The sequence below is a fragment of the Melozone crissalis genome, unplaced genomic scaffold, assembly GCF_028551555.1.
Source record: "Melozone crissalis strain CALT ecotype California unplaced genomic scaffold, PUWL_Pcris_2 ptg000057l_1, whole genome shotgun sequence".
NCBI classification, from domain to species: Eukaryota; Metazoa; Chordata; class Aves; order Passeriformes; family Passerellidae; genus Melozone; species Melozone crissalis.
In genome coordinates, this window is record NW_026535835.1 from 9,329,295 (window position 1) to 9,355,267 (window position 25,973).

The 25,973-nt window shown below is 47.1% G+C and overlaps 3 protein-coding genes across 3 annotated transcripts in view; 2 read left to right on the forward strand and 1 right to left on the reverse strand.

Annotated features, from left to right (window-relative positions):
• Positions 1-11,852, forward strand: part of DOC2B (double C2 domain beta) — a 30,878-nt gene extending 19,026 nt beyond the window's left edge. The window contains exons 4-9 of the mRNA XM_054287043.1: positions 647-756; positions 7,411-7,537; positions 7,740-7,897; positions 9,322-9,403; positions 9,588-9,684; positions 10,789-11,852. Coding sequence (XP_054143018.1) covers positions 647-756; positions 7,411-7,537; positions 7,740-7,897; positions 9,322-9,403; positions 9,588-9,684; positions 10,789-10,925 — 711 coding nt within the window. The 3' untranslated portion in view covers positions 10,926-11,852. The remainder of the gene's footprint in view (positions 1-646; positions 757-7,410; positions 7,538-7,739; positions 7,898-9,321; positions 9,404-9,587; positions 9,685-10,788) is intronic.
• A 1,792-nt stretch (positions 11,853-13,644) lies between these two features.
• LOC128944025 (pinopsin) lies at positions 13,645-16,296 on the forward strand. The gene is made up of 5 exons (XM_054287095.1): positions 13,645-13,984; positions 14,655-14,837; positions 15,267-15,412; positions 15,505-15,744; positions 16,159-16,296. Exons 1-5 carry the CDS (start codon positions 13,645-13,647, stop codon positions 16,294-16,296), a joined length of 1,047 nt encoding a protein of 348 aa, XP_054143070.1.
• A 2,639-nt stretch (positions 16,297-18,935) lies between these two features.
• Positions 18,936-25,973, reverse strand: part of TEX14 (testis expressed 14, intercellular bridge forming factor) — a 38,514-nt gene continuing 31,476 nt past the window's right edge. The window contains exons 24-30 of the mRNA XM_054287279.1: positions 24,998-25,053; positions 24,440-24,534; positions 21,506-21,623; positions 21,244-21,339; positions 20,468-20,586; positions 20,008-20,068; positions 18,936-19,828 (exon numbers count right to left, since the gene is read on the reverse strand). Coding sequence (XP_054143254.1) covers positions 19,792-19,828; positions 20,008-20,068; positions 20,468-20,586; positions 21,244-21,339; positions 21,506-21,623; positions 24,440-24,534; positions 24,998-25,053 — 582 coding nt within the window. The 3' untranslated portion in view covers positions 18,936-19,791. The remainder of the gene's footprint in view (positions 19,829-20,007; positions 20,069-20,467; positions 20,587-21,243; positions 21,340-21,505; positions 21,624-24,439; positions 24,535-24,997; positions 25,054-25,973) is intronic.

The window sequence follows — 25,973 nt, forward strand, 5'->3', positions numbered from 1 at the left end:
GTACCAGCACTGGGACAGAACAGTGATGGCACCCATTGTCCCTTTGTCCCCAAACTGGGCTGTGGCATTTGCTGGGTCCCCAGGATGAAGGAGGAATTGAGAATCTGACTCCATGTTCTTAGAAGGCTAATATATTATATTATATTATATTATATTATATTATATTATATTTTTTATATTTTATTAAATGTTTTATTTTATTTTATAATAAAATATAATTTATTTATTTTATACTTTATTTATATTATAATTATAATTATTATTATATTATAATTATACTAAAGAATAGAGAAAGGGCCCTTACGGAAGGTTTAACAAGGCATTAATTAAAAACTCGTGACTGACTCCTCAGAGTCCCGACACAGTTTGGACAGTGATTGGTCATTAAGTAAAAACAATTCACATGTTGGATGAGCAATCTTCAAACCACACTCCAAAGCAGCAAAACACGAGAGAAACAATCAGATAAAACAATCAGATAAAACAATCAGATAATTATTGTTTTCAGTTTTCTCTGAGGCTTCTCAGCTCCCCAGAGGAAGAAATCCCGGCGAAGGGATTTTCCAGCAAACATGGCAGTGACACTGGGCCTCCTCTGCTGCCCAGATGACCAACCCCACTGACCCCACCTGCTCTGCTTTGCCAGGCAAACAAGCTGAGAACCAAAACGCTGAGGAACACCCTGAACCCCACATGGAACGAGACCCTCACCTACTATGGCATCACCGATGAGGACATGATCCGCAAGACGCTCAGGTGGGTCCCACCCGGGGGCACATCCTCCCTTCCTTCCCCCAGCACCCTGCCAGCTGTGCCTCCCTGTTGGGGAAGATGAAGCAGGAAAGCCTTATCAATATGGTTGGCAAAAGATTTTGAGAATATGGAAACTGTAAGTGAGATTGAAATGAAAGCAAGCTTTGAGATCCCTCAGTTACTGAACAACTGGAAAACAATGGTGTGGCCAGCTGAAGGTAATCCCCTTTTGATGGAACAGGCCCAATGTCAGAGCAGACCCTACAGCTTCGCAGAAGGGGCCCAAAGAGGAGTTTTTAGGGTTTAAAATGTTACACAGTATGGTAATGTAATGATTCTTATAGGCTGTATGTAAATGCTGTAGGATTTGTATATTGTACTAGATTGGTTAGTGAGAATCAGAATATTCAACACAGAAGAAGATTTATTGTATTGTAACGGGAACTTTGCTCTCTTAGCTCTTACCTCTTGTCTCTTCGCTCTTGCCTTTTACGCTCTTAGCCCCTTTACTTTCTTATGCTTTTACTCTCTCACCCTCTCATCCTCTCTCCCCCTGTCTTCTCTCAATCTTGCTCTGAGCTGTGGCTGCAGCTCCAGCAGGGCCCTGCACCCAGGCCCTCTGCAATAAACCCCAAATCCCAAAAAGTCCCTGCACCCAGGCCCTTTGCAATAAAGCCCAAGTTCCACGACCTGGCCTCAAAGATCTCTCATCTCCATCCGTCCTGACCATGCTACCCCCATCAATCCTACACCTCCCCACCCCAGGGACAATGCCACCCTCACTCAGCCCCACAGGAGATGCTGGAGCTGCTCCCAGCAGGGCAGAGCAGAGTTATCCCCATCAAACCCAGAGTTGGGGTGTGTGCCCTGCATCACCCCCAGAGCCTCTGACAGATTATTCACAGGGCTGGGGAAAGCAGTGAGGAGCCTGTTCCTGCTGCATCTTTACCTTCAGAGCCCTCTGGCTGGCTCCTGCCTGCCCAGGTGCTGTGGTTTGGGTTTAACCTCTCCATGCTCAGCTCTCATGGGCACGTGTTGAGGCTTTGTGGTTGTGTCTTGCTGAGAAAATCTCCTCAGGGATGTTCTGGGCCCCCTTCAGAGCTGAGCTTTTTGTTGAATTATTGTCCAGCCAATCAAAGAATGCAAGTCTTTATTTCATTGTTTTGTTTTGCTGGTTCAGTCTGTGCATTCAGCATCTCCCAGGGGCTGGGAGAGGCTGTGTGAGGGTGGAGCTGGGCAGGGGCAGAGCTTGGAATGCTGCTCTGCAGGGAGCTGACACCTGTGAGTGCAAAGATTTCTCATGTTTTGGCCTCTGCCCCACCTGGATGAGGGCAGGAATTGTGGGCAGCCCCAGGTGCTCCATCAGCACACTGATCTGGGGCTGTTCTGCAGGATTTGCTGTAAGATCTGGCAAAGAAAGGATTTTACACTGGCAAAGAAGGGATTTTACATCCTTCTGCAAGCACTCAGGGCTTTGCCAGCTCCGTGGCTGCAATCCCACCCTCCTCACCTGCAGATGCCCTGTTTTTTTGTGATTTTCCCCCTGCCAGGAGCTCAAAGCTGCCTGCTGGAAGGTGAACCAGGGCAGAGCCCACCTGTTGTCTGCAGAGTGCAGGGTGTTGGGGAATTCAGCACCGTGGATTATTATTATTATTTCACTTGGAAAGCATTAGTCATGCTGGAAGTGCTGCAGGCTGGTGGGGCTGGGAAGCCTCCAGTTTGTTGTTATTATTGGTGGGTGTTTTTTCCACTGCAGGCTTTGAAGTTTGCAGCCTCCTCAAGCGTGGAAATGGGTTTGTAAGGAGATGTTGGCCAAGTTGTTTGCTGGAAGCAGACAGGGAGCAGCAGGGCTCGACCCCCGTTCCTCCAGGGCTCTGGGATTTCATTCTCCCTTGGGAAGGGCTGTTGATCCTGGAGCTGTGAGATGGAGGATGCACCAAAGTATATGCAGGGCTGGATTTGCCTTTTTCCCCACAGAAATCCTGCTCTGCCCCATCCCATTCCTGCCTGACAACCTATGGAGATCCTTGTGCCCTCCCCAAAGCTCAGAACTGTGCATGGACCCCTGTACCCCACCTAGAATCCCTCAGCCTGCAGGAGAATGTGGCTGGATGGACTTTAAAGATAATTTCCTTTGGGCAGGGACATCTCTACTATCCCAGGCTGCTCCAAGCTCTGTCCAACCTGGCCTTGGGCACTTCCAGGGATCCAGGAGCAGCCACAGCTTCACTGGGCACCCTGTGCCCACCCTCCCAGGGAAGGATTTATCCCCAATATCCCATCTAAACTGGCCATCTGTCAGTGTTTTGGTGTGGCTGGAGCTGTTTCTCTGCTCTGAGCTGGCCCTTCACTCCCCACAGGAAACATCTCCATGCACTGGGTGCTCTGCTTCACCCATCCATCTTCTCCTCCAAATATCTCCTTCTCCACGAGGAAAAGCCAACTTCAGAGCCAGCAGGACTCTGGTTTTCCCTGTGTTAATCAGTTGAGGCTCCTGCCAGGCAGCTGCTGCTGCTTGAAAGAGCATCAGTGATGCTCCATGGGTCTGGGTGGTGCCCATTCCCTGGGAGCCTCCCTGGTGCTGAGCTGGGCAGGGAATGCAATTCCAGAGTCTCTTTAATGTGAAAATAAAGGCAGAGAGATCAAAGCTGCCTCCCTGCAGCCTGGAGATGTGGCAGGGAAGCTGGAAAAGCACCCAGAAAGAAAAAAATAATCTTCTCTGCCCACCTGGTGGGACGTGTCCAGCATGGATTGCTGGGGCGGTGCTGGCATGGGGCACCCTGACAGGGCCTGCAGCTTTTTGGAAGGGACAAGTGGCATTTGTCAGGACATCCCAGAGGGTTTGGTGTTGGATCTCCTCCTTCCCAAGCCCCCCAACCCCAAATCATAGCCAGATTCTCCCTCATCCCTGCGTGGCCTTGTCCAAAGTGGTGCAGTGACTTTGCTGTCCCACCTCCCTGAGGTGAAGGAGAGGTGAAGGCAGCCCAGCTAATTGCTCTGGCAAGCAGGGTTTTGTTAATGAAGCAACCCCCTCAGAAAGCAGCAGATATTTGGGATTTCGTGGACAGCAGCAGGTGGGAGGATCTCGAAAGGTCTCATCCATTCATTGAATTAAATATCCCTGAGTGTAGCCCAAGGCTTAGCAGGGATGAAGCCACCCACCAGCCTGGGAAAAGGCAGGTTCAGAGCCGTGCAAAACACCCTGGAGTGCACAGATGGATGGGACTGGGGACAAATTCCCTGCCTGCAGCAAGGGGGAAATCCCACCCTGGAGCCCCCCTTCCCACCACGGGGTACAATGTCAGGGGGAGGCAGAGAAATGCTGCAGGGGAAGCTGGAACAGGCAGGATACAATCTCCCCCAGTTAAATAATAGATGTAATATACAATAAATAAATTGCATTCATAATAAATACCCGAGCTGGCCAGATATTGGATACAATTATTCATATCCAGATATATTGGCGAGCTGATGCATTATTCATGGGCTACTCAGCTAGCCCACGAATGCCAGGAATTCTTTGTTTAATCATGTGTTTGACAAACATCATGACTCATTAAATGTATTATTCAGAAAATAGTATTTGATCAGGACTAATAAGCTGAGTGCAGCCACTTCAAGGTTTGGGGTCCCAAATTGCTTTAGTCTGGATGAATGAGGCTTGCTTGGAATTGCAGGTGCACTTGTAATTACAGCTCATTTCTGCTGTGCTTTCTGTGCTCAGACTTGGAGGCATTTTGTGGTGGAGCCCATGATGGAATCCTCCTTTTGTTTTCTGGAGAACTGGCCTTTCCCAAAGTGTTATTTTTTCTCCTTGCCTGGTGTGGCCTGTCCTTGAACCAAGCCAGCATCACCTGCTCCTCACGGGGAGCCTCCCTTGGGGATTTTAGGCACAGGGGATGATCTCAAGCTCTGCTCTGGGTGTTTTTATAGAAAAGGGTCCTTGCTGACCCCCATTTCCCCTTTCCACACTGGGAAGGAGCCCGTGTGAGGGAGCAGAAGCCATGAGTCAGCTGCTGGAGCTGCTCAGTGAGTCAGGGCTGGAGCCCAGGAGCCCGGGCTGAGTGGGAGGGAGGAGAAGTTTAATGAGCAGTGATTGTTCATTTGCTGCTTAGTTTCCTTCCAAGGTGCTTTTCACAGCCATTAATGTAAAGATCAGGACCCCACGGTGAAGATATCAAATGGAACACCGGGCTGGAGGGATTTGGGTTAATAAGGAGAGATGAGGAAGGGGTGAAGCTCCAGTTCCAGGCTGGGGATGGAAGGGGAATGAAGCTGCCAGAGGCAACTCGTGCTGTTTGTCATGGGGCTGATTTTGTAACCCAAGGCATGAAAATTCCATCACATGGATCTCTCCTAATGAAATCCAAGCTGGTGTGATTGCAGTATGCCCTTTTCCAAAGGGAGGGATGGGGCTGGAGCTTCCTGCTCGTCTCACTCAAAGCTCACTGCCCTCACTGCTGGGCCAGTGCTGGAAATCCCATTCCAGTGGGGATGAACTGCAGCTGGGAGGAGGAACTGGGGCTGGGACTGGCAGAGGTGGCACAAAACCCCCTCTGGGCATCACAACAGATGGGCACAAATGTGGGGACCAGAGATGCCGCAGGGAAAAGGGGCTGGGATGGACCTGGAGGTGTCTCCAGCTCCTCTGTGCTGCTCAGGGCAGGGACAGCCCCCAGTGCCAAAATCCACTTCCCAAGGGCCCTCCCATGTCCCTGAGGGCACTGAAACAGGGCCCAGTGTGACACTGGAGATGCTTGCTTTCCCTGCCACCACCACTGGAGTTTTCCACATTTCCCCCTGGGCTTTTGCCCATCCTGAGGCTCCTGAGCTCTCACAGCAAGCAGGACGTTGTGTTTGGGATCTTGCTGTGCTTCCCTGGACATTGCCAGGAGAATTGTCACGTTTTTAAGAGGTAAACCATCCCAACCCCTGTCTCCCTGAGTGCCCAGGAGCCAACACCACTCCTCAATTTCTGGGTGTAGGCACAGATCCTGGGCTGCCAGCTCCCTGTGTCCCCTCGTGTCCCCTCTTGTCCCCTCCACACTCCTGGCAAGTGCAGTGGAGCTCTGGAGCTGCTGCCGCTGCTGCTCCTTTGCAGGTTTTGTTCTTTACAAGAAAGAGGAGAGGAAATGGGGAATATTGTGCCTGCATTTGAGATTCTCTTTGAGGATTTCAGCCTTGTGGTGGGGTGGTTTTTGCTGTGGGTATCTATAGTAACGCTGCATCCAGCACACTTTTCTGGAGAGCAGCATTCCCTGTTTTCCTGCTCATGTCATTATTTTTTTTCCCCAAACCCCTTTTCTGTGCTGCTCCCCAGCCCTGATGATCCCTGTGCTGTGGCACTGAGACATCCCCATGGCTTCCTTGCTGCTCATTTGTGAGCGTGAGGGTGGTCAAACCATCCTTGGTACGGCACTAAAGCATCCACAGATAAATAATCTATTGATAAATAGATTTATGGGCTGGGATAACCCATCCATGGATAAACCATCCAGATGTTGAACAGGCCAGAGGTGTGCTGTGTAATTATTTACTCTCAGGGGGGATCACAGGGCATTATTTATCTTTAATTACTTTTCCCCCTTCCTCTGTGGTCCCTGGGGGCACAATGCCACCCATAGGGAGATGGACACCAAAGGGAGTGGGTGTTTTTTTGTTTTTTTATGGAGAAAGGATGGAAGGGAAAGGAAAATAAATTTCTTTCCTTCATGGGCAGGGAGGCCAGCCAGTCCCTGCATGGCTCCAGTGGGGATGCAGGATGCTCCCTAAGGATGGGGATGGTTTTCCCCATTCCCAGCCCTGCTTCTCCCTCAGGGCACCCTCCTGGCCCTCTGGGATTTGGGGAGCTGCAAGCAGAGGCTCCTGCAAGCACTGACTTTGCTCCTCTGCCAGGAGCAGCACAGGAATGACTCATGAGCTGCCAGCTCAGGGAAAGGCAGTGGTGGCTTTTTCATGGAAAAGCTTTTTCCATGGAAAACAGCCTGGGCTCAGCCACACCTCACTGGGGTGCACCCCAGGATCCCAGCAGGGCTGGGAGAGCTTCACCTGCCAGAGGTGTGGCATTTCCCATGCTCTGGGTGTGGGAATCACTCCTGCCTTGTCTGCCTGGCGGGGCAGGAGGTGGCAGAGCTGCTCTGTGTCCCAGGCAGGGTCACCCTGGGAGCTGCCAGCTCCAGCAGTGCCTGAGATCCTCAGGAAGGAGCTGTGTGGGAAGCAGGCTTCTCCCAGCCACACAAGGGAGGGCTGAGGAAGAGCCTCCATGGCTGGGCAAAATGCAGCTCCAGCAACTCTGAATAATTTTGCTTCAGTCGCTGATGACTCTGATGTTTTAATGGAAGGGTCATTAGGGTGGTTGCTTGCTTTTCCAGCAGTGCCTGGGCTGGGATGTGCATTTAGGCACAGAGAGTCACACCCTGAGCTGCCCTGGCCGGGCTGCGCCCGTTCCATTCCATTCCATTCCATTCCATTCCATTCCATTCCATTCCATTCCATTCCACCCCACCCCATCCCATCCCATCCCATCCCAGCTGTTTTCCAGCTGCCAGGAGAGGAGCTGCCCTGTCCGTGGCCTGGACAAGGGTGACCTCAGCTGCTCCCTCCCTGTGGGGACCCTGCCCTGTCTCCAGTGTCCCTGCTCACCCCGTGCTCTTGCAGGATCTCGGTGTGTGACGAGGACAAGTTCCGGCACAACGAGTTCATCGGCGAGACGCGCATCCCGCTGAAGAAACTGAAACCCAACCAGACCAAAAACTTCAACATCTGCCTGGAGAAGCAGCTGCCGGTGAGTGAGGGGCATTCAGAGCTTCACCCTACCCTGGAATCACAGGCACAGCAGCTTCTCCCTGTGGCATGTGGGAATGTGGAGCTGTTTGGCCCCTCAAACATAATCAGGGATGTGGGGAAGAGCATCCCTTGGCTGGGGAGGTGTCTGGCTGTGGCTGTACCCCAGCACAGCCCCCAGACTGGGTGCATTCCCTCCCCAGATAGATAAAACAGAGGACAAGTCGCTGGAGGAGCGTGGCAGGATCCTCATCTCCCTCAAGTACAGCTCGCAGAAGCAGGGGCTGCAGGTGGGCATCATGCGCTGCGCCCACCTGGCTGCCATGGATGCCAACGGCTACTCCGACCCCTACGTCAAAATGTGAGTGTCACCCCTCAAAATGTGAGTGTCACCCATTGAAATGTAAGTGTCACCCATTGAAATGTGAGTGTCACCCGTCAAAATGTGAGTGTCACCCATTGAAATGTGGTCAAAATGTGAGTGTCACCCATTGAAATGTGAGCGTCACCCATTGAAATGTGAGTGTCGTCTGTCAAAATGTGGTCAAAATGTGAGTGCCCCCCGTCAAAATATGAGTGTTATTCATCAAAATGTGAGTGTCACCCTCGGCCCTGCTGTCCCCTCCCGCCCCTCCCCGCAGCGGGAATTAATTGCTCTCATTAGGAGATGCAAACGAGGCCGTCAGGCAGCAGCCTGCCCCTGCCTGGGGCATTATTCCCTGGCATTGTTTGACAGAGCTTGCAGGTGAGGTGGGCACAGCCCTTGGTGCTGAGGGGATGTCTCTGTCTCACCACAGCTCCAGGTTTTTTTGGGATGGAATTTTTCAAATTCACTCCCTGCCTGTCCCAACTCCTTGTCCCCACTGTGCTGAACTGGAATTTGGGCACTTTTAGGGATGGGATTTGCTAAGGCAGAACCACTGGGAGAAACCTCACCTGGGAGACCTAGGGATGGAGTTCATCAGCAGCACGCTTTCACCTTCTTATTTAATTGGTTTTTAGGGGTGGAGGTGTTTGTATAAAAATCCCCTGTTGCTTTTTTAGATGCCCATGGGAGGCTCAGCCCCTGAGCAGCACAATTGCCATTCCACCCAGCCAGTTTTGGGTGTCCCCTGTACCATCCTCAGGAGATTGCATCTGCAGGGATCAGAGCAGATAGGGAACTGATGCTTCTCAGTACAAGCCCTAATTTTTTAATTATCAGCAAGATCTGGAACGTGTAGCAAGGAAGCAGAACCGATGTTTAAAGGCGCAGCACCAGCACAAAACCACGATGGGTTGGCTTTGGCCTGGCCCACATTTCAGGTCCCCTCTCTGCCTGATGACACTTTAATCTTGTTTGCTGTCCAGAACATCAGCAGGGAACTGCTCAAAGCTGCTCCAAGCTGCTCCAAGCTGCTCCATTTCCCACCCTGCATGTGGTTCCTGTCTCCTGGAGAGGCTCTGCATGAGCAGACCAGTCACAACCCAGAGTGTGGACAGGTCCTGGGCTGGGAGTGCTGGTTTTGGAGAGCATTTTGTGTGCAGTGCCAGTGTCCCCTAGGGACTGGAGATGGGATAATCGGTGCTCTCTGACGGCAGCTGGCTCGGTTCTGAGGAGGGGAAATGCTGAAATGCTGCCTCCTCCCAGCTGGCCCCAGCATCTTGGCAGGGGAGGAGGATCTGGAGGTTCAGGGGGCTCAGTCACCCACCCCACCCCGGCTCTGCTCAGGAGCTGCAGCCACTGATGTCCCCACCCGTGTTCTCCTGCCCTCCTCACTGGGACCCACCTTGGTCTCATTGCAGTTACTTGAAACCAGATGAGGACAAGAAATCCAAGCACAAGACAGCAGTGAAGAAGAAAACGCTGAACCCCGAGTTCAATGAGGTGGGTGTGGTTCTCGCCAAGGGGCTCTTCTCAACCTCAGACTTAAAAGATAAAAATTCACCACCTTGGTCACTGTGTGAGGGATTGGGTTGGGTTCCCCGTGGGCAGCAGAGCCTGAGGAGGAGGAGGAGGATGGGCAGCCCCAGCCCCTGGCTCATCCTGGCTCTGCCTCTGCTCTCCACAGGAGTTTTTCTATGAGATAAAGCACGGTGACCTGGCAAAGAAGACCCTGGAAGTCACTGTGTGGGACTATGACATCGGGAAATCCAACGATTTTATAGGTGAGCTGCACTCTCCAGAAGGTCTCCTTGGCCTCTTTTCTATTTATCTTTGCTGTCTGTGCCTCTCATTTCTCCTGCACTCCTCCACCCCCCTGGTTTGTTCTCCATGCCCACATTCATTCAGGCTGGGTTTCTGTTCTGCTTTTATCCCTCTCCTGCACCTGAGCCTCTCACACAGCATCCAAGCAGGGAGAAAATGCATCTGCCTCTCCCCTTCTGTTTTCAGATGTTTTCCTCCGAGTGCAAAACATGTTTAACAGGGAGGTTTCATTTATCTCTGTTGGATGTCTGGGCTGTTTGTGATTTTGTCTCTGGTCACTGTGATTTATCACTAACAAGTGCCTGGTACCTCTGACAGCCCCTGTGATTGCAGTGAGCCCTTGCCACAGGGGACAGGGGCACTGCCTGGGGCTGGGGCAATGCCTGGGACAGATCCCACACCACATCCACGAGGGTGTGGGGAATTTGGGCTGGGTTTCACATCAGTTTGGATGCCATGAGGATGCTGATGAATCCTAATAAAACCTGGCTCCCTCCAGCATCCCCCTCTGTGACGGTGTTCACAGGGGTCTGAGGATGAGGGAAGAGATGAGGATGTGACTCCATGTTTCACAAGGCTTGATTTATTATTTTATGATATATATATATAAAATACATATATACCTTATATATTTTATATATATTCTTATATATAATATAACATCTAATATTATATATTAGATATTATATATTATAATATATATATTATATTAAAACTATACTAAAAGAATAGAAGAAAAGATTTAATCAGAAGGCTAGCTAAGAATAGAAAAAGAAAGAATGATAACAAAAGCTTGTGGCTTGGACTCTCTGTCCAAGCCAGCTGGACTGTGATTGGCCATTAATTAGCAACAACTCTATGAGAGCAATCACAGATGCACCTGTTGCATTCCACAGCAGCAGATAACCATTGTTTACATTTTGTTCCTGAGGCCTCTGAACTTCTCAGGAGGAAAAATCCTAAGGAAAGGATTTTTCAGAGAATATCATGGCTGCACCTCTCAGCATCTCTCAGCATCAGCTGATGCTCCCCCACACCTCTCCCTCTCTTTCTGTCCTCCCAAGGTGGAGTCGTGCTGGGAATCAATGCCAAAGGGGAGCGGCTCAAGCACTGGTTCGACTGCCTGAAGAACAAGGACAAGAAGATCGAGCGCTGGCACACGCTGACCAACGAGCTGCCGGGCGCCGTGCTCAGCGACTGAGCCCCGCGGCTGCACAGCCTTGGGCTCCTCCCAGCTTTGGATTTGGGGGATCCCAGGACAGCCAGGACAGCAGGACACCCCCCAGCAGGGCCTGGCTGCAGGGAAGCCCTTCCCAGGGAAGAAGGCACAGGTGGTTTGCTCTGGCGTCTCCAGAACGCCTCTTTGCGCCCTGCCGCACTCGCAGCCCCGCTCTGCAGCGTGCACTGCACACTCACACTCACACTCACGCAGGTGTGCGCCCCTGCATGCACTGCAGTCTGGCTCCTCTCCCAAATCCTGCCTCTACTCACAGTTTACCTTCTCGCTGCCTTGCAAGTCAGTGGCAAAAAAAAAAAAAATGAATGCGTCCGTCCGCGTCCGTGTGTCCGGCATCGGCAAAAGGCGTCCCCAAAAAACACACACAGAACCCAGAACTGTCTCCCTGGAGGCAGCTTGTGCCATATCTCTGGTGGTTTGTCAGTCTCTGTGGTTTGGGCCTAAACAGTCTTTTCTGCATTTCAAGCTCCTCTGTTGGAATGATTGTGTCCCTGGTGAACCCGGACAGAGTGTTTGCTCTCCTTCCAGGAATGGTGTGCTCGTCCTCTCCAGTGAAACTCACTGCAGGCAGCAGAGCTGTGCAGACCAAGCTTTTCCTCCTCCTGGGATCAGGCAGCTTCACCTTTGGGAGGCAAAATGAAAAAAGCTCCCTGGAACAGCCTGGCTGTTCCTGCTGCCCAGGAAGCAGCTCCTCTCCTAATGAAACCATGCCATGCAGCAGCACGGCTGCTTTTCCAGCACAGCCAGCTTTCAGGTTGAATTTTTCTATAATTTTTTCCCTTTTTTCATCCCTTTCCAATTCATGCATTAAATAATGAAGATGCTGAGCCTCGGAGCTGAGCTGGAATTGTGTTTGTAGCTCGGCATGGCCGTGAGGTTGATTCGTTTTCTGCCTCAAACAGCATCTCCAACCAAATAAATTTCTGCGTATGGCACAGTAATATTAATATGGCACAGTAATAATATATTAATATTATAATAATCCCAGCTATCATCCTCTGTGATCCACCTTGGCTGGATCTTCATCCTCATCCCACCAGGCATCCAGTGGGATAAGTGAAAGCTTTCTAGGAAATGCTGCACCATTCCCAAAACGTTTGGAAGCCTTTAAACAATGATTTCATAGGAAGAGCTGCTCTTTCCCCACAAGTTACCCTCAGCTTCCAAACCCTGTGCAGGTATTGCCAACTTCTTTTTTTTTCTCTTGGGAAGCAATGGAATCTCTGCAAACCTATGTTTACTTTTCCAAGTGATGATCCTGTTACACCTTGTTACACCTACTTTGATATTGGGATGGGGGGAGGGAGATAAAAGGAAAAAAAACCAACATTCATAGGGGTTTTTTAAATAACTCAATATTTGTAATGCATCCTGCAGATGTGCATGGATTTTATTTGAATACTGGCAGCCTGTCAAGTCGGATGTTCCCACTAATCCTTTCTGGTCCAGCACCTGAAAACCTGGTTGGGATCTGAGCTTCCGGGGAAGCTCCAGGAGCACCAGGTTGGCTGTGCCTCCCTTTTCTGACAAAATTCCTTTCAGTCCATCCTTTTTCCCAGCCTATGAAACTGGTCAATGCCTGAGGTGGAGTAGGACACGTGTGTGTGGGTTCCTTCACTTTGTACCCCAGTCTTTTCTAAGTGGACACTCCGTCCCGCGTCCCAGCTGCATGCAGAGTTGGTGGTTGTCATGCCAGGCCTCGTGAAAATGTTTGATACCAATGTTTTGCTACCATGTGAAGGCTGCAGAAACCGTCCTTACCTGCATCCTGAGAGAATTTTGTATTTCAGTATTACCTATCTGTGTACTTTTGGTCAGATTTGTTAATATTTATAATGGGAACCGAAAATAAAAAGGTTAAAAAATAAAAATTAAAAAAAAAGGAAAGGTTGATGATGGTGGTGCAGATTTTGAATTTGGGGGATGGCAAGCATTTGGGAAGAAATGGTTTTAAACCAGAGCATTGGGGGCTTCTTGGTATATAGAATATACCATATTCTATATATATAGAATATATATATATAGCAATATAGCATAAATAATATAAATGTACTATATAAATACTATAAAATACTATCAATGTATTATAAATATTATATATATATTTATAAGTATTTATAAATATATATATGGGGATGGATATATATAGATATAATATAGGGATATATAGAGAGAGAGATATATATAGGGTTTTATATATATATATATATATATATATATATATGGAGAGAGAAAATACATAAATATGGCCCAATATATGGAGAGAGAAAATACATATATACATACATATATATGGCCTAATTAAGTACATATTCTACATGTATATTTTTAATTATTTGTGTTTAATATGTATTTAGTAGCCTTGAAGCCCAGCAAACCCAGGGCACAGGGAATGATGTCCAGACCCAGGTGCTCACAGATGGAAAACACAAGGAAAAAAAAAAATATTTACTCAATTAAATGATGCTCTGTTCAGCCATCAGATTTCTGTTTAAGTCACTCTTTATCCCCTCGGGAATAAAGAGCTGATTATAAAGAGCAGGAGGGGAGGACAAACCCTTCAGATTAAAATAAAGCTTAAGGTATTTGAAAGCCAAGCTGCTCTGGGGCACGTCAGCCCCTCCAGCTCTATAAAGAGGCTCTGCTTTTGGGGGAGCTCACCTGCCCCAGGTGCTGCTGCTCCATGGAGAGCACCCAGGAGCCCCCAAACAGCAGCACCCCAGGGCCCTTTGATGGCCCCCAGTGGCCCCACCAGGCCCCCAGGGCCATGTACCTGGCTGTGGCCGTGCTCATGGGGCTGGTGGTGGCCTCGGCCTCGGTGCTCAATGGCCTGGTCATCGTGGTGTCCATCCGGCACAAGAGGCTGCGCTCGCCCCTCAATTACATCCTGGTGAACCTGGCCGTGGCCAACCTGCTGGTGACGCTCTGCGGCAGCTCCGTCAGCCTCTCCAACAACATCCAGGGCTTCTTCGTCTTTGGGGAGCGCCTCTGCCAGCTGGAGGGCTTCATGGTGTCCCTGACAGGTAAGGAGAGCACTCCAGACCTGCCCCAGGGCTGTGGGTGGTGCTTTTGGGTTTGGCAGAGGGGCTTTGGAGATATTTCTGCACCTAAAGTCAGCACTTTTATGTTGTGGAAGTTGCGTCCTTCAGCTCTTGGTTGGCACAGGGAAGGTTGGCTGTGCCAGGTCACCACATGTCCAGTCTTGGTGTTGGCAGAGTGGGAAATGCCACTTGAGGACATGGAGAATCCTTGTTTGGGATGTATTTCATGGGTGCTGGCTGGTGCCAGGTCACCACACGTCCAGTCTTGGTCTTGACAGAGTAGAAAATGCCACTTGGGGACATTGGGAATCCTTTGGGATGTATTTCATGGGTGCTGGCTGTGCACCAGGGGCTGGAAATTGCACAAAACCTCTCCTTGAGGACACTGTGCTGCTGTAACCACGAGGCGTCACAGCCACCCATTGCCAACTTCATCTCTAAGGGCCAAATATCCCCGTTGTCCCTGCTGTGAGAGAAGCAGTGCCAAAATCACAGTTTCTAACAGCCAAATATCACAGCTGTCCCTGATGTGAGGAAAAAACATCTGACTTCTTGTTCAAACAATATTTCCCTGAACTAAACCATCGTCTAGCAGGTCCCAGCAGAGGCAGCAGAAGCTGTCCCTGAGACACAACCCCTGCTGTCCCCCCAGGCATCGTGGGGCTGTGGTCCCTGGCCATCCTGGCCTTGGAGAGGTACCTGGTGGTCTGCAGACCCCTGGGAGACTTTCGGTTCCAGCGCCGGCACGCTGCCAGCGGCTGTGCCTTCACCTGGGGCTGGTCCCTGCTCTGGACGACCCCACCACTGCTGGGCTGGAGCAGCTACGTGCCTGAAGGTAGGGCAGATGTGCATCAGACTCTGCTGTGTCGTCTTCTTGCTTCTTGTTTTCAAGCCTGGGGTAGCTGGAGGGTGTCTGGGCTGGAGTCTAAAGGGTTAATCTCTCCTGTTAATATCTCCTGCTTGCTCAGCCAATAATCCTCTCCTGGAGGTTGTTCTTTGGAAGTTCCCCACCACCGGACACTGCAGCAGTTGTTATTGGAGCTGCTGTAGCTGCTGGAGCATCACCCAGCCCAAACCCGCTCTTGTAGGGGCCTGACACAACTCCACCACAAATCACAAATCACATCTGGCCACCCCAAACCCCCAGTGGCTGATCTCCAGCCCTTGGGGATGGGGATGAGGTGGCATGGCTGTTTTGGAGCCCATCCTTGAGCCCTTATCCAAGCCCTAAGTGCTTTAGGCTCATTCCCAACCTTTATTCCAGGCCTGAGAACCTCCTGCGGACCCAACTGGTACACGGGCGGCAGCAACAACAGCAGCTACATCCTGGCCTTGTTTGTCACCTGCTTTGTGGTGCCCCTCAGCCTGATCCTCTTCTCCTACACCAACCTGCTGCTGACCCTGCGGGCGGTAAGTGAGCCCTGCAATTGTTTCATCCCACAAGGGCTGGGATGCTGTTCCAGGCTGCTGACAGGTCTCTCCTCTCTCCCAAACCCCCACAGGCAGCGGCACAGCAGCAGGAGTCGGACACGACGCAGCAGGCGGAGCGGGAGGTGACACGCATGGTGGTGGCCATGGTGGTGGCCTTCCTCACCTGCTGGCTGCCCTACACCACCTTTGCACTGGTGGTGGCCACCAACAAGGACATTGTCATCCAGCCAGCCCTGGCATCCCTGCCCTCCTACTTCTCCAAGACGGCCACAGTCTACAACCCCATCATCTACGTCTTCATGAACAAACAGGTGAGAGAAAGCTCCAAACAAACACAGCAACCAACAAACCAAGCTGGAGAACAGCTCAAAAATCCTGGAGGAACCATCTATCCTATCTGGAAGTGTGGTTCCAGGCTCGGGGTTGCTGTGTAAGCAGCAAGGATTTGGGGAATAAGATGGGAAGAGAGGGAGCAGCCTGCGAGCCCGAACAAGAGCTCATTTTCTGCTTCCATGGTTTTATGGGGTCAGGCAACTTAATGTTGGATCACAAGCTGCTCGTTGAAGGCACAAAGCAAACAGAATGAAACTTTTATTGTCCATAAACCACAAAGAGTTGGGCTGGGAATAGACAGAGATCTTTCCCAAAATACAACCAGGGTCCAAGCTGTCGAGTCGCCGGATTTCTGCTGTCACAAATAACCTGTCCCTTCCTTCCCTGCCCAGTTCCAGAGCTGCCTGCTGGGAATGCTGTGCTGTGGTTACCACCCCAGGGGCATGGGGAAAACCTCTCCAGCTGCCCCCGGTCCCCAGGTGGCTGCAGAGGGGCTGAGGAACAAGGTGACACCATCCCACCCCGTGTGACAACAGCCACATCCTGCCTGCACCAGTGCCAGCTCCAGGACCTGCCTGTGCCACCCACAGCAGCACAGAGGGCTTGGGTGGAGCTGATGGGGGCTCTCCGAGGCTGGAGAGGTCCCCAACAACATAAAAAAGACAGGACAGTGTCTTCTTGCAGGTGAGGAGCCATCCCATCATGGGAGACAATGCAGATTTTCACTATGTCCCTCTCCTAAGGAACCCCCTCCCTCCCAGCCCCTTACTTTGAAGCCTTTCAAGAACACCAAATAAAAAATGAACAGTAATTTTTCCTCAGTGCTGTTTGGCCCAGAGTCAGGTGGAGCATGGTCTGTCACCATCCCCTGACAGACCAAGCCCTGCCTGCAACGCCTGGTCCTGCTGGGAAGTTCAGGGAGATGCTGCAAACCTGGCATAAATCCAGCAGGAATGTTTGAGAGCCAACTGTGTTAATAAACACTGATAAATACTGAGCAGTTCATCTGTTTTATTGGCTGGTGGAAGGTTTGACAGAAAACACATCCCCTCCTGCCACCAGAGCTGGCACATCACTCGTGGCAAGTGCCACAAACATCCCTACAGACAGCCAGGAAATAAAACAGACACAAAGTTAATTTTCTTTTTTTAGACTTAAGGCAATAAGGAAAGGTCTGAATGCACTGATTTCCCAGCAAGGGTGAAAACATGAGTGGTACCAGGCCTCAAGGCATAGCAGAAACCCACCAGGAGCAAACAAAAGATGCCAAAGCCTGAAAGGATAAAATAAAAGATAAAAAACCTCCACGGGCTCCACAGCTTCACACCTCATCTCAAATCTCCAATCCCAATGTTTATCTACCCCAGCTGCAATCACACTTCTGTTTTTGGAGGCAGATTCTGTCATTCAGGAGCCCAGGAAAGGCTGCTGAAGGTGATATTGAACACTGCAAGTCGATGAAACTGGGTTTCACCCAATTCCTCTATCTCTAAAAAAGCCTGCCAGCCTTCAGAGTTGTCTTATAGAGTTCTGATCCTGAACCCTTGAATTGCTTTCAAAATGAGGTGATCCACAGCCAGGCACCCCAGCAATTTGCACTGCCATGGAGGATGATGAGATCTGGGAGACTGAGGGTTTGGTTTTTGGTTTTTTTTCACCATCTGAGATTCTCTGCTTCAAACCAAAAATAAAACAAAAATCCCCAAACCACCCCAGTCCAAAGGAATGAAACACGTTGGAGCAACCTGGGCTAGTGGAAGGTAGCAGAGGGGTGGAATTAAATAATATTTATGGCATCTTCCAACCCAAACCATTCCATGTCTCCATGGCCTGGTGTGGGGGGACAGGACACCCATCCCCACCCCTGTCTCAGCCTCCCTCTCTCCTGCTGTGCAGAACAGCTCACAGGGCTCAGAGAGGAATTAGAACAGCTCAGTATCACTGTTTTAATTTAATTAATTGGGCTTTCATTCTCTGGGAAGCTGAAAAGCAGCATTAGATGGGCCCTCTGATCTCCTCTGCTGTCTTGCACTGGTCCTTGTTTAATTGTTCCTGTTAATCACAGCTTTTGTGCCCATGCTTTATGTTATCAGGATGATTCAAGTCCGTGCTAAACTTAAATCTGGGGAAGCACAAGCAGCTGAGAAACTGAAATCTCTGTTGTGTTCTGGCCCCGATAAGGAGATCAGACAGGCCATGGGGCTGCTTGAAAGGCCCTCCACCAACAGAAATAAAAATTCTCCACATTAAGATTAAAAAAAGATAGGGAAACTGTTCACAGTCTGCTCACCATTTGGTCCCACAGATAAAATAGAACAAGAAATGCAGGAAGCTGAGATTTCACATGTTGTTATCCAGCCAGGGATGGATAATTCTGTGCATGTGAAAACGCTCCCGTGCTGCTCTCCACACACTGCTGCAGCCACTTGGCTTTGGCTACTTTTTATTTAATTAAACAAGCCTGAAACCCAACAAAAACACCACCCAAAGTGAGAGGGAATGACCCTTGGTCACAAGCCACCAAGGACAGGATCACAAAATCCAAATTTGCAATTTAACTTTTTGCGCTCTCTGTCCCTGCTGGTGACACAGCCCCGGGGCCGTGGGGAGCAGGATCTTGTTCCAGCAGCTCCTACCAGGAATAAAAATCCTCCTGCCTGCAGCACAGGAGTCCCACACAGAGAATCCAGGTTGGAACAAGGCTGGGTTAGAAAATATTAAACATTTTTTTGGCCACAATTGTGTCACAGCCTGGGGCGAGGCCTGTGCTAGGCCTGAGGCGCCTCTGTCACTGCCACCACAGCACAAACACATAAAAGATTTTTATTTTCTCTTACTTTTCCTCAGAAACATTTTTATTTTCTCTTATCTTTCCTCAGAAATATTTTTATTTTCTCTTATCTTTTCTCCCCCACGCCTGCAGGATCCTCCCTGGAGCAGCTCCATCAGGGCCTGGTTGTATCATGGCCTGATGATGGGAAGCAATGTTAAAAACAAATTACAAACTCCAACAAAACAACCCCAAAATTGAACCTCCAAGCCAGAAAAAGAACCAAAGGCAGCACAATAACCCTGGAAACTTTTATTAATGTTGTTTAACCAAATGAACAGGTAAAAAATTGGAGCATTTCCTTGCAAAAGCAGGAATGAAGATGCAAAACTTGATGTACAACAGCAGCTCAAAGCCCAGGGAACAGGACAACCTTCACTCCTGCACCTTGAACAGTATTTATCACAAAAAAGTGTGAAATATGAAATTGCTGTGCCTATCAAAATTCTCATCCAAAACTCAATTATATCCAGAGATCTTGGTGGGTTTTTTTTGGACAAGGCCTACCCAAAATGTGGTTGAATTAAACACCAGGTATCTTCATAACAACCACATTTTTTTTCCACATTCTTGTCTGATGCTGGCAGGGAACATATTGCTGCACTTGCAATCTCTGGAGAACATTGCCTTTTCCTCATTAGCTTTTTGCACAGCAATTAATCCCTTTAATCAGTCAAATCAGTTCAACACTAGATCACAAAAGCACTAAGTAAAGAGAAAACAAGAAATTACCTTGTTAAATTTAATGAGCAAGGAAAAACAGACTCTACATGGGCTGCAACACTCCAGCATGGAAACATTTCAGTGCCTGAGCAGCACCAGCAGCCCACAGAATTACAATCATTTTGTCTTTAATCTGAAAACTGCATAATGCAACAGAGCAAGGAATTCTCTAGCTTATGAAAATGTGCACGTGCAGAATAAAAAGCAGTTTCATAAGGATGTGACAGTAAAAAAAAAAAAACAGCTCACTTCTGCACATTGACACTGCCTGGGCATGCAACAATGGCATCAAACCAGTACAAAACATTTCAGAACACAAAGCATTGGGTTTCCTTCTGAACTTGCTGCTGCTGTTAAAGGAAATCTGAGCTTTACAGGTGTTTATGTGGCCAAAAAGGGCTGTAATTCACAGAATAAACACTGTGCAAGCAGCAGCAAGCAGGTGATGTGTAGAACTTATTTACTCTGTGTTTTAATCACGGAGAGAGCTCTCATCCAAAATAATTTTCCTGCAGGGAACAAAAAAAAAAAAGAGGAAAAAATGGTTATGAAGTTGTTTTATCTTCTGTAAAGTACAAGATGAAGGGAATGGGATTTCACAGTGTATCTTTTTAATGGAAGACAGGAATGCAGCTCATGCCACAAATAAATTTCTGCCACAATTCCAGTTTAACTCACAGAGTCTCACCTGAAGGGTGGAGCTGGAGCCAGCTGCTGCTGGGGGTGGGATTTCTGATCCTTGATCTCATCTAAAAAACAGGGAAATTCAGCTCAGAACATGACAGCCACACAGAGACAGCAACTGAATCAAGAGCTGCAGGTTCCTCTGCTTGATTCATTCAGCCCCATTTGGAATCAGAGCCCAGTCCCAGCTCTGCTGCATCACCCAGGACCCTCATGGGGATCAGAAAATCAGAAATAATCCTGATTTCCATCCCTGAATCCCAATCCCAGCTCAGCTGTGGAGCTCTGACAGCAAACAGGGGCACAGCTGCTGTTGCTGTAACAATTTGTTATTGTAATGCAATAACAAGCACAGGGATGTCACCCCCAGGCTTCTACACTTTAAAATTGCCATCAATATTTCCAAAAGTAACCAGAGATTTGGGACATTTCAAACTTTGGGTGCATCCAGCAGCTCTACAGACCAAGGGCACCTGCTGAAGTTCCTGCAGAGATTCCTGGTGCTCTGCCTCCAGCCCAGGCTTCTCTCTGCTCTACTTCATTCTTCCTTCCAGCATCTTCTGGATCCTCCAGGCTGGCAACCCTTCAATGACAAAGTTTTGTGTATCATCCTCTTTTTTTTTTTTTTTTTTTTTTTGTTTTTATCAGGATTAAATAGAAAATTCTCATGCCAAACATTCTGATGCCAATGAGTTCCTTAGTGAGACAGAAGTTAGGGATATGAGCACTCACTGTGGAGCTGTTCAGAGTTACTGGGCTCTGATCTTTAGTTCCAAGAGGAAAACCAGTTATTTGGGATATGAATATTTTCCTTAAAATGATGTTTAAATGACTTCTGCCATGTTCTTCAAATTTCCTAATATACTGCCATGAAAGCTCAACCATTTTCACAAACTCTTCTTTCTAAAGAGCTTTCAATGACTCTGTTCTCTTAATGCACATTTTCTCTGTCTCAAAAAATTCCCCCATTCTGTCAAATTATCTCTGATTTCTGTAAAGACCAAGCACTGCCTTTCAGGGCTGTTGAAGTATTTGCTTTCCACCTACAGGAAGCTGTATTAACAAAACATTCTTTTCCATCTCAATTTAGTAGGAGAGTTCACATTCACGTCTCCAGGCAAGTTCCCTGGCACTCTCCACTCCCCAAGGAGTCTCAGCCCATTTTCTGAAAAGTCCTCCACAGATCTGCACACAGCACACAAAATAAACCCTTGAACACAAATAGAAATTATCAGCTCACCCAAGAGTGTGTCCCTGAGGCTCTTCTTGGATCTCCTCATCTCCAGGAACTGCATGGAGCATTCTTTCCAAAACATCATCCAGACTGGAGTGAGCCCTGTTCAATAAAAGATTTCAAAGGGATGGTGACAAGGGTCATGCTGCAAATTTCCAAATAAAACAGTCATAAGGGGATTTAAAGTTTTCTGTAAGCATTGTATCTTGTTAAAATTCTAAATCTTTGTAACTCAAAGCCAGACATGCCTTCCCATCCTTTTTCATACCTTTCTGTATCCTCTGCTAGATTAAATGACTCCTTAGTCCATAAACTCTGATTTGTCTTCTCATTTCTCTCAGATTCTTTTCCTGACTCTCTGCTTTCCATTTTACCTTGATCAAGAGCTATTCACATAAACAGCAAGATTTTAGTATCAAAGGAAGATAAACAAAGACATTAAAATGTTGTTTTCTTTGCTGCACTTGGGCAATTTCCAGTTGCCCACTTCTCAGTCACTCTTTCTTCAGCCAGGCCTGATTTTCTACCAGATGAACAAATTCCCATTATCTGCAGTCAAAGGTGGCCAGCAGCAAGGCCCAGATAAATATTTCACTCCAACACATTTCCAGATTCACAGGACTCCACATTTTGTTTCCCATTGAAATGAAAAATGCATGTGGAAATGAATCTTTAATCTTTCCCCTTCCAATCCCAGATATGGGAGAGAAACCCAAGGGAAACCTGAGGACGGTTTGCCTATTTATCAAAATCCAGTGACTCTCCCTCAAAGCTTTATCAGCAAATTCTGTTCCCCACAGAAATGAGGGTTAGGGTTGGGCTTAGGGCTGAGAAGGGCACCCCATGGGGAATTTTCTCAGCTGGAAATTCATGGTGATGGGGTTAAACTTAGGGGAATATTTCAGCCCCTTCTGCTGGGCTGTGATAAGCAGGAAGCACGAGGCTGCCACAAAAAATGGGAGTCTGAAATAGCTGTGCTTTATGCAAATCCAAGAAAACCACAGTGATTGAGCAGCCAGCAATAGCCTGCTGCAGTCCTCTCCCCCTAAAAACAAGAAGCTCCAATGAACTTCCATCCCTCAGGAAAAGATTTAACAAAGCTGCAGGACAACCAAACATGTGCCAGCATCATTCTCGAGTGACTGTGTTATTTAGCTTTTTACAGACTTAACTCATGTTCTGCCTTTTTCTTTTTTTTTCCTTTTGCCTTTTTTTGTCTGCTTTTTTTTTTTTTTTACTGCTGCTCACTTTGTGACTCACTGGAGGAAGAAAAAAAAGCACAGCCTATAAACATTTAGGTTTTCTGCTCCTCTGACACGACTTGTTGTACATCTAAAAATGATTCCCACTTAGCACCATTTGCATTTGCAGCAGCACAAAGATTCACCACTCTGCTGTCTTTGTAACAGAGCAGGAAATCCAATATTCATTACCCCAGTGGAAGCTATTTTTTTTCCTCTGTGAAACCAGAGGCATTATTTCATGCTGGAGAATTAGGAACATTAACAGGTGGGGTGCAGTGGCCACTTTGTGAAGTGAATCACCCTCCCAGAATGGATTTGACATCACCTGCCCAGCACCTCTGCTCCTGTGGGTGTTGTCACCTGTGTGTGAGCACAGCACAAGCTCCAGTGGCACAATAAGAGCAGAAAATTTCATTTTCCTGCTTGGACCTGCAAACCTCCCCCAGCAGCTCCCCGTGGACCTCGGAGGGAGCACACAGGGAAAGGCAGCAAACACTGGTGGGGGCACCAAGCTAAAAATTGCATTTATTGTTCCAGCTGAACAGCCAGTGACGAGGATGCAGAGGCAGTTTGCAGCAAGGAAAAAAGAATTTTCTATTTTTAATCTCCACATTGGGACTGTTAGCAACCAACCATTCACTTGCACTCCGGAGTCTGGCAATCCCATCCCTTCCAAGCCTGGAGTGATGGAATCTTGCTGCTTTAAGTGTTCTGTTAAAAACAGCATTATTTCCATGTTGGTCTAGGCTGCCTATACACTAAAATACCATAAAACTTTATCCATCCAACCCTGGAGGAAAACCTGTACATTTATAATTATTTATATATTATTTTTTGAATGAATATAATTTAAATAATATATATTATAATATATAATATAGTAAATACATTATATTTATTACAATAATTAAATTACATATAATATAATTGTAAGTATTTGTATATTTATACATATTATATAAAAATATAAATATAAGTATATGTTATTATATATTACATAATATTTATATATTTATCAATATTTATAACTATTAATATTTATAATTATATTTTTACAATATAATTATATATTATGTCTTATAATGTGTACTATATTATATATAATAATATATAATAAATATAATATATACTAAATTATAAATATTCATATATAAATAGATCATTATATATTTTTATTTTATCGATATTTATAATTACTAATATTTATAATTATATGTATTACAATAATATAATTATATAATAATATTATGTCTTATAATAAGTACTATATATAATATAGAATAATATATACGAAATATAATATATTATAATATATTAATAAATAGAATAATTTATATATTATAATTTATAATTTTTTTATATATTAAACTATAGGCTGCCCATGACCATCATTAATGGCATCACCTTTGATGCCAATCTCCACAGGTTCTTTTTTTGGTGATTGAGGAAATAAGGTGAGGATGGACAATTTAATTATCCAATGTCTGGTGTTAATTTAGGAAGAGCTTAATGATGGATAAGCAAAGCAAACTCTTCTCCAACACCCTCCAGTGAAAACCACACACAGTTTTACATTTCTGTGTGAACAGAAGAAGAAATGCAAATCACTGAGCTCTGCACAGACACCTGGGGGGTGCAGCTGCCTCCTCTAATAGGGAACACAAATTGCTCCAGGACACCTTTGAAAAATTCAGTGTACACCAAACTCCTCTCCGTGTTAAACTCCACCTGCACTCAGTGTGCTCCCAGCAGCAGCAAGGAAACACTCAGAGAAATGCAGAGGCTTCAAGAACTGCCAGTTATTTAAGCTGTTGATCATTTAAGCTCTTGATCTTCCTCATAATTGACTGCAACTAATTTGGAAGCTCCAGTGTATTTTGGCAGTGAATGGTTGGGGAGAAATCCTGACTGAGCACAGCTGGAAAGCCTCCCACAGTTTGGGGTGAAGTGGCTCTTACCAATTTCATCCAGCAGCTCTTGGGCTGGTGGAGGCAGCTCATCACTGGAGGGGGGAGATGCCTCTGAGAGTGCCGAGACAGAGAAAAAAAATATTCTAGTTAATTAGCAGTGATTAATCCTTAATAACTGTGACATAGGCTTACACTCTGATAGCATCTTGCTTACATATTTCATTTAACACCCTGCGCGAGCCTGGCTCATTCATATTTTATCAAATTTCCCTCAATAATTCCATAATGGAAAAATCATTTGGAGCCAGACTTGCACATTCAGCTCTCAATGGTGTATCAGAAATCTGAGACCAGTAATATTTACACTTCAAACAGAGGTTGATTTAGAGGTCAGAGTTCTCAGTGTGCAGGTGCAAACACAAAATCCATAACCTAATTAGCACCAGCAGTACATGGTTGAGTGCTTAGCTATTTATCCCTCTAAAAAGAGACATCCAGGAGCAAAAAAAAAGAAGGAAAAATAATTAATAGACTGCTGAATTTCCTTTCAAATCCATTTCTCTGTTTATTGAACAATTTATTTTGGCTGGGGCTGGGATAAAAGACTTACCAGGTGCCTGCCTGGTGTTCCTCAGGGATGAAGCAACTGGTGGCAACCCAACCTGTGAGATCAAACAGAATTAAATACAAGAAGTAAACTGAGAAACTGCTGATCTTCAATCCTCCTCTTCAACACCTTAAATCCAAAATTTAGATAGAACCTTCAATTAAAGCCTGAGCTGACCATTAAATTTTAAACTAAGCTTTCCAAACAGTTCAGAATATGAAAATAGAGTAAGACTGATGTGTCAAAACTTTTTCTTACACTGCTGTGCATCATAATTTAGCTGTGAGATACCATCAGCTACATAATCTTTATTTCAACACTCTGAACAGATAATTGGATGGAAGTTTCTGACTGGATTTCCTCAGTTCCCATTCTCTGCTTGGAATCTTTCACTATTAAATCCAGGCACATCTGTTCTTTAGAAGAGTCCCCCAAAATTAAAAATTTGTAACCAGAGGCAAATCCTCACTGCCCTCAAAGTGGCAATATGCACTTAATTCTAGAATAAGATTTTGGACATGAAGTGACAGCATGAGCAGAGCCACTCAGGGCTGTAAATGAATTTAATGAATTCCAACTGTTCTGGCACTGGAGCAGCACGACACAGACCTGCCTGTGCCAGGTCAGCTGCACAATGAGCAAACTCTGATTCCAGCTCTGATCCACAGCCCCAGCAGTGGATATAACAAGAAAGGTGAAAAGGCAACTGTGTTATACAAAACTGTTTTATACAGAACTGTCTGCAAAGGCAATTTGAGATAATGCTGTGGCTCAGGAACACCTTCAGTGCCAAAAGGATCAGTGGAAATGGCTGCAGCGACCATGGAAACTCTGCACTCCAAAGGGTTTGAACAAAGCCGACGAGATTGGGCACATTTAATGTGCTGAAAAAGGAGAAAAAAGCTTTGAACAAAGGGCTCATTCAAACCACCTTCTGCAGAGTCCATTCCGGACTCTGGGCAGAATCCAGTCTGG

Bases quoted from the DNA above. Each gene is read 5' to 3' on its own strand.
- LOC128944025 (XM_054287095.1), top strand. From the start codon at position 13,645: ATGGAGAGCACCCAGGAGCCCCCAAACAGCAGCACCCCAGGGCCCTTT. The intron at 13,985-14,654 runs GTAAGGAGAGCA...CTGTCCCCCCAG, and splicing joins CTTCATGGTGTCCCTGACAG to GCATCGTGGGGCTGTGGTCC. The intron at 14,838-15,266 runs GTAGGGCAGATG...CCTTTATTCCAG, and splicing joins GAGCAGCTACGTGCCTGAAG to GCCTGAGAACCTCCTGCGGA.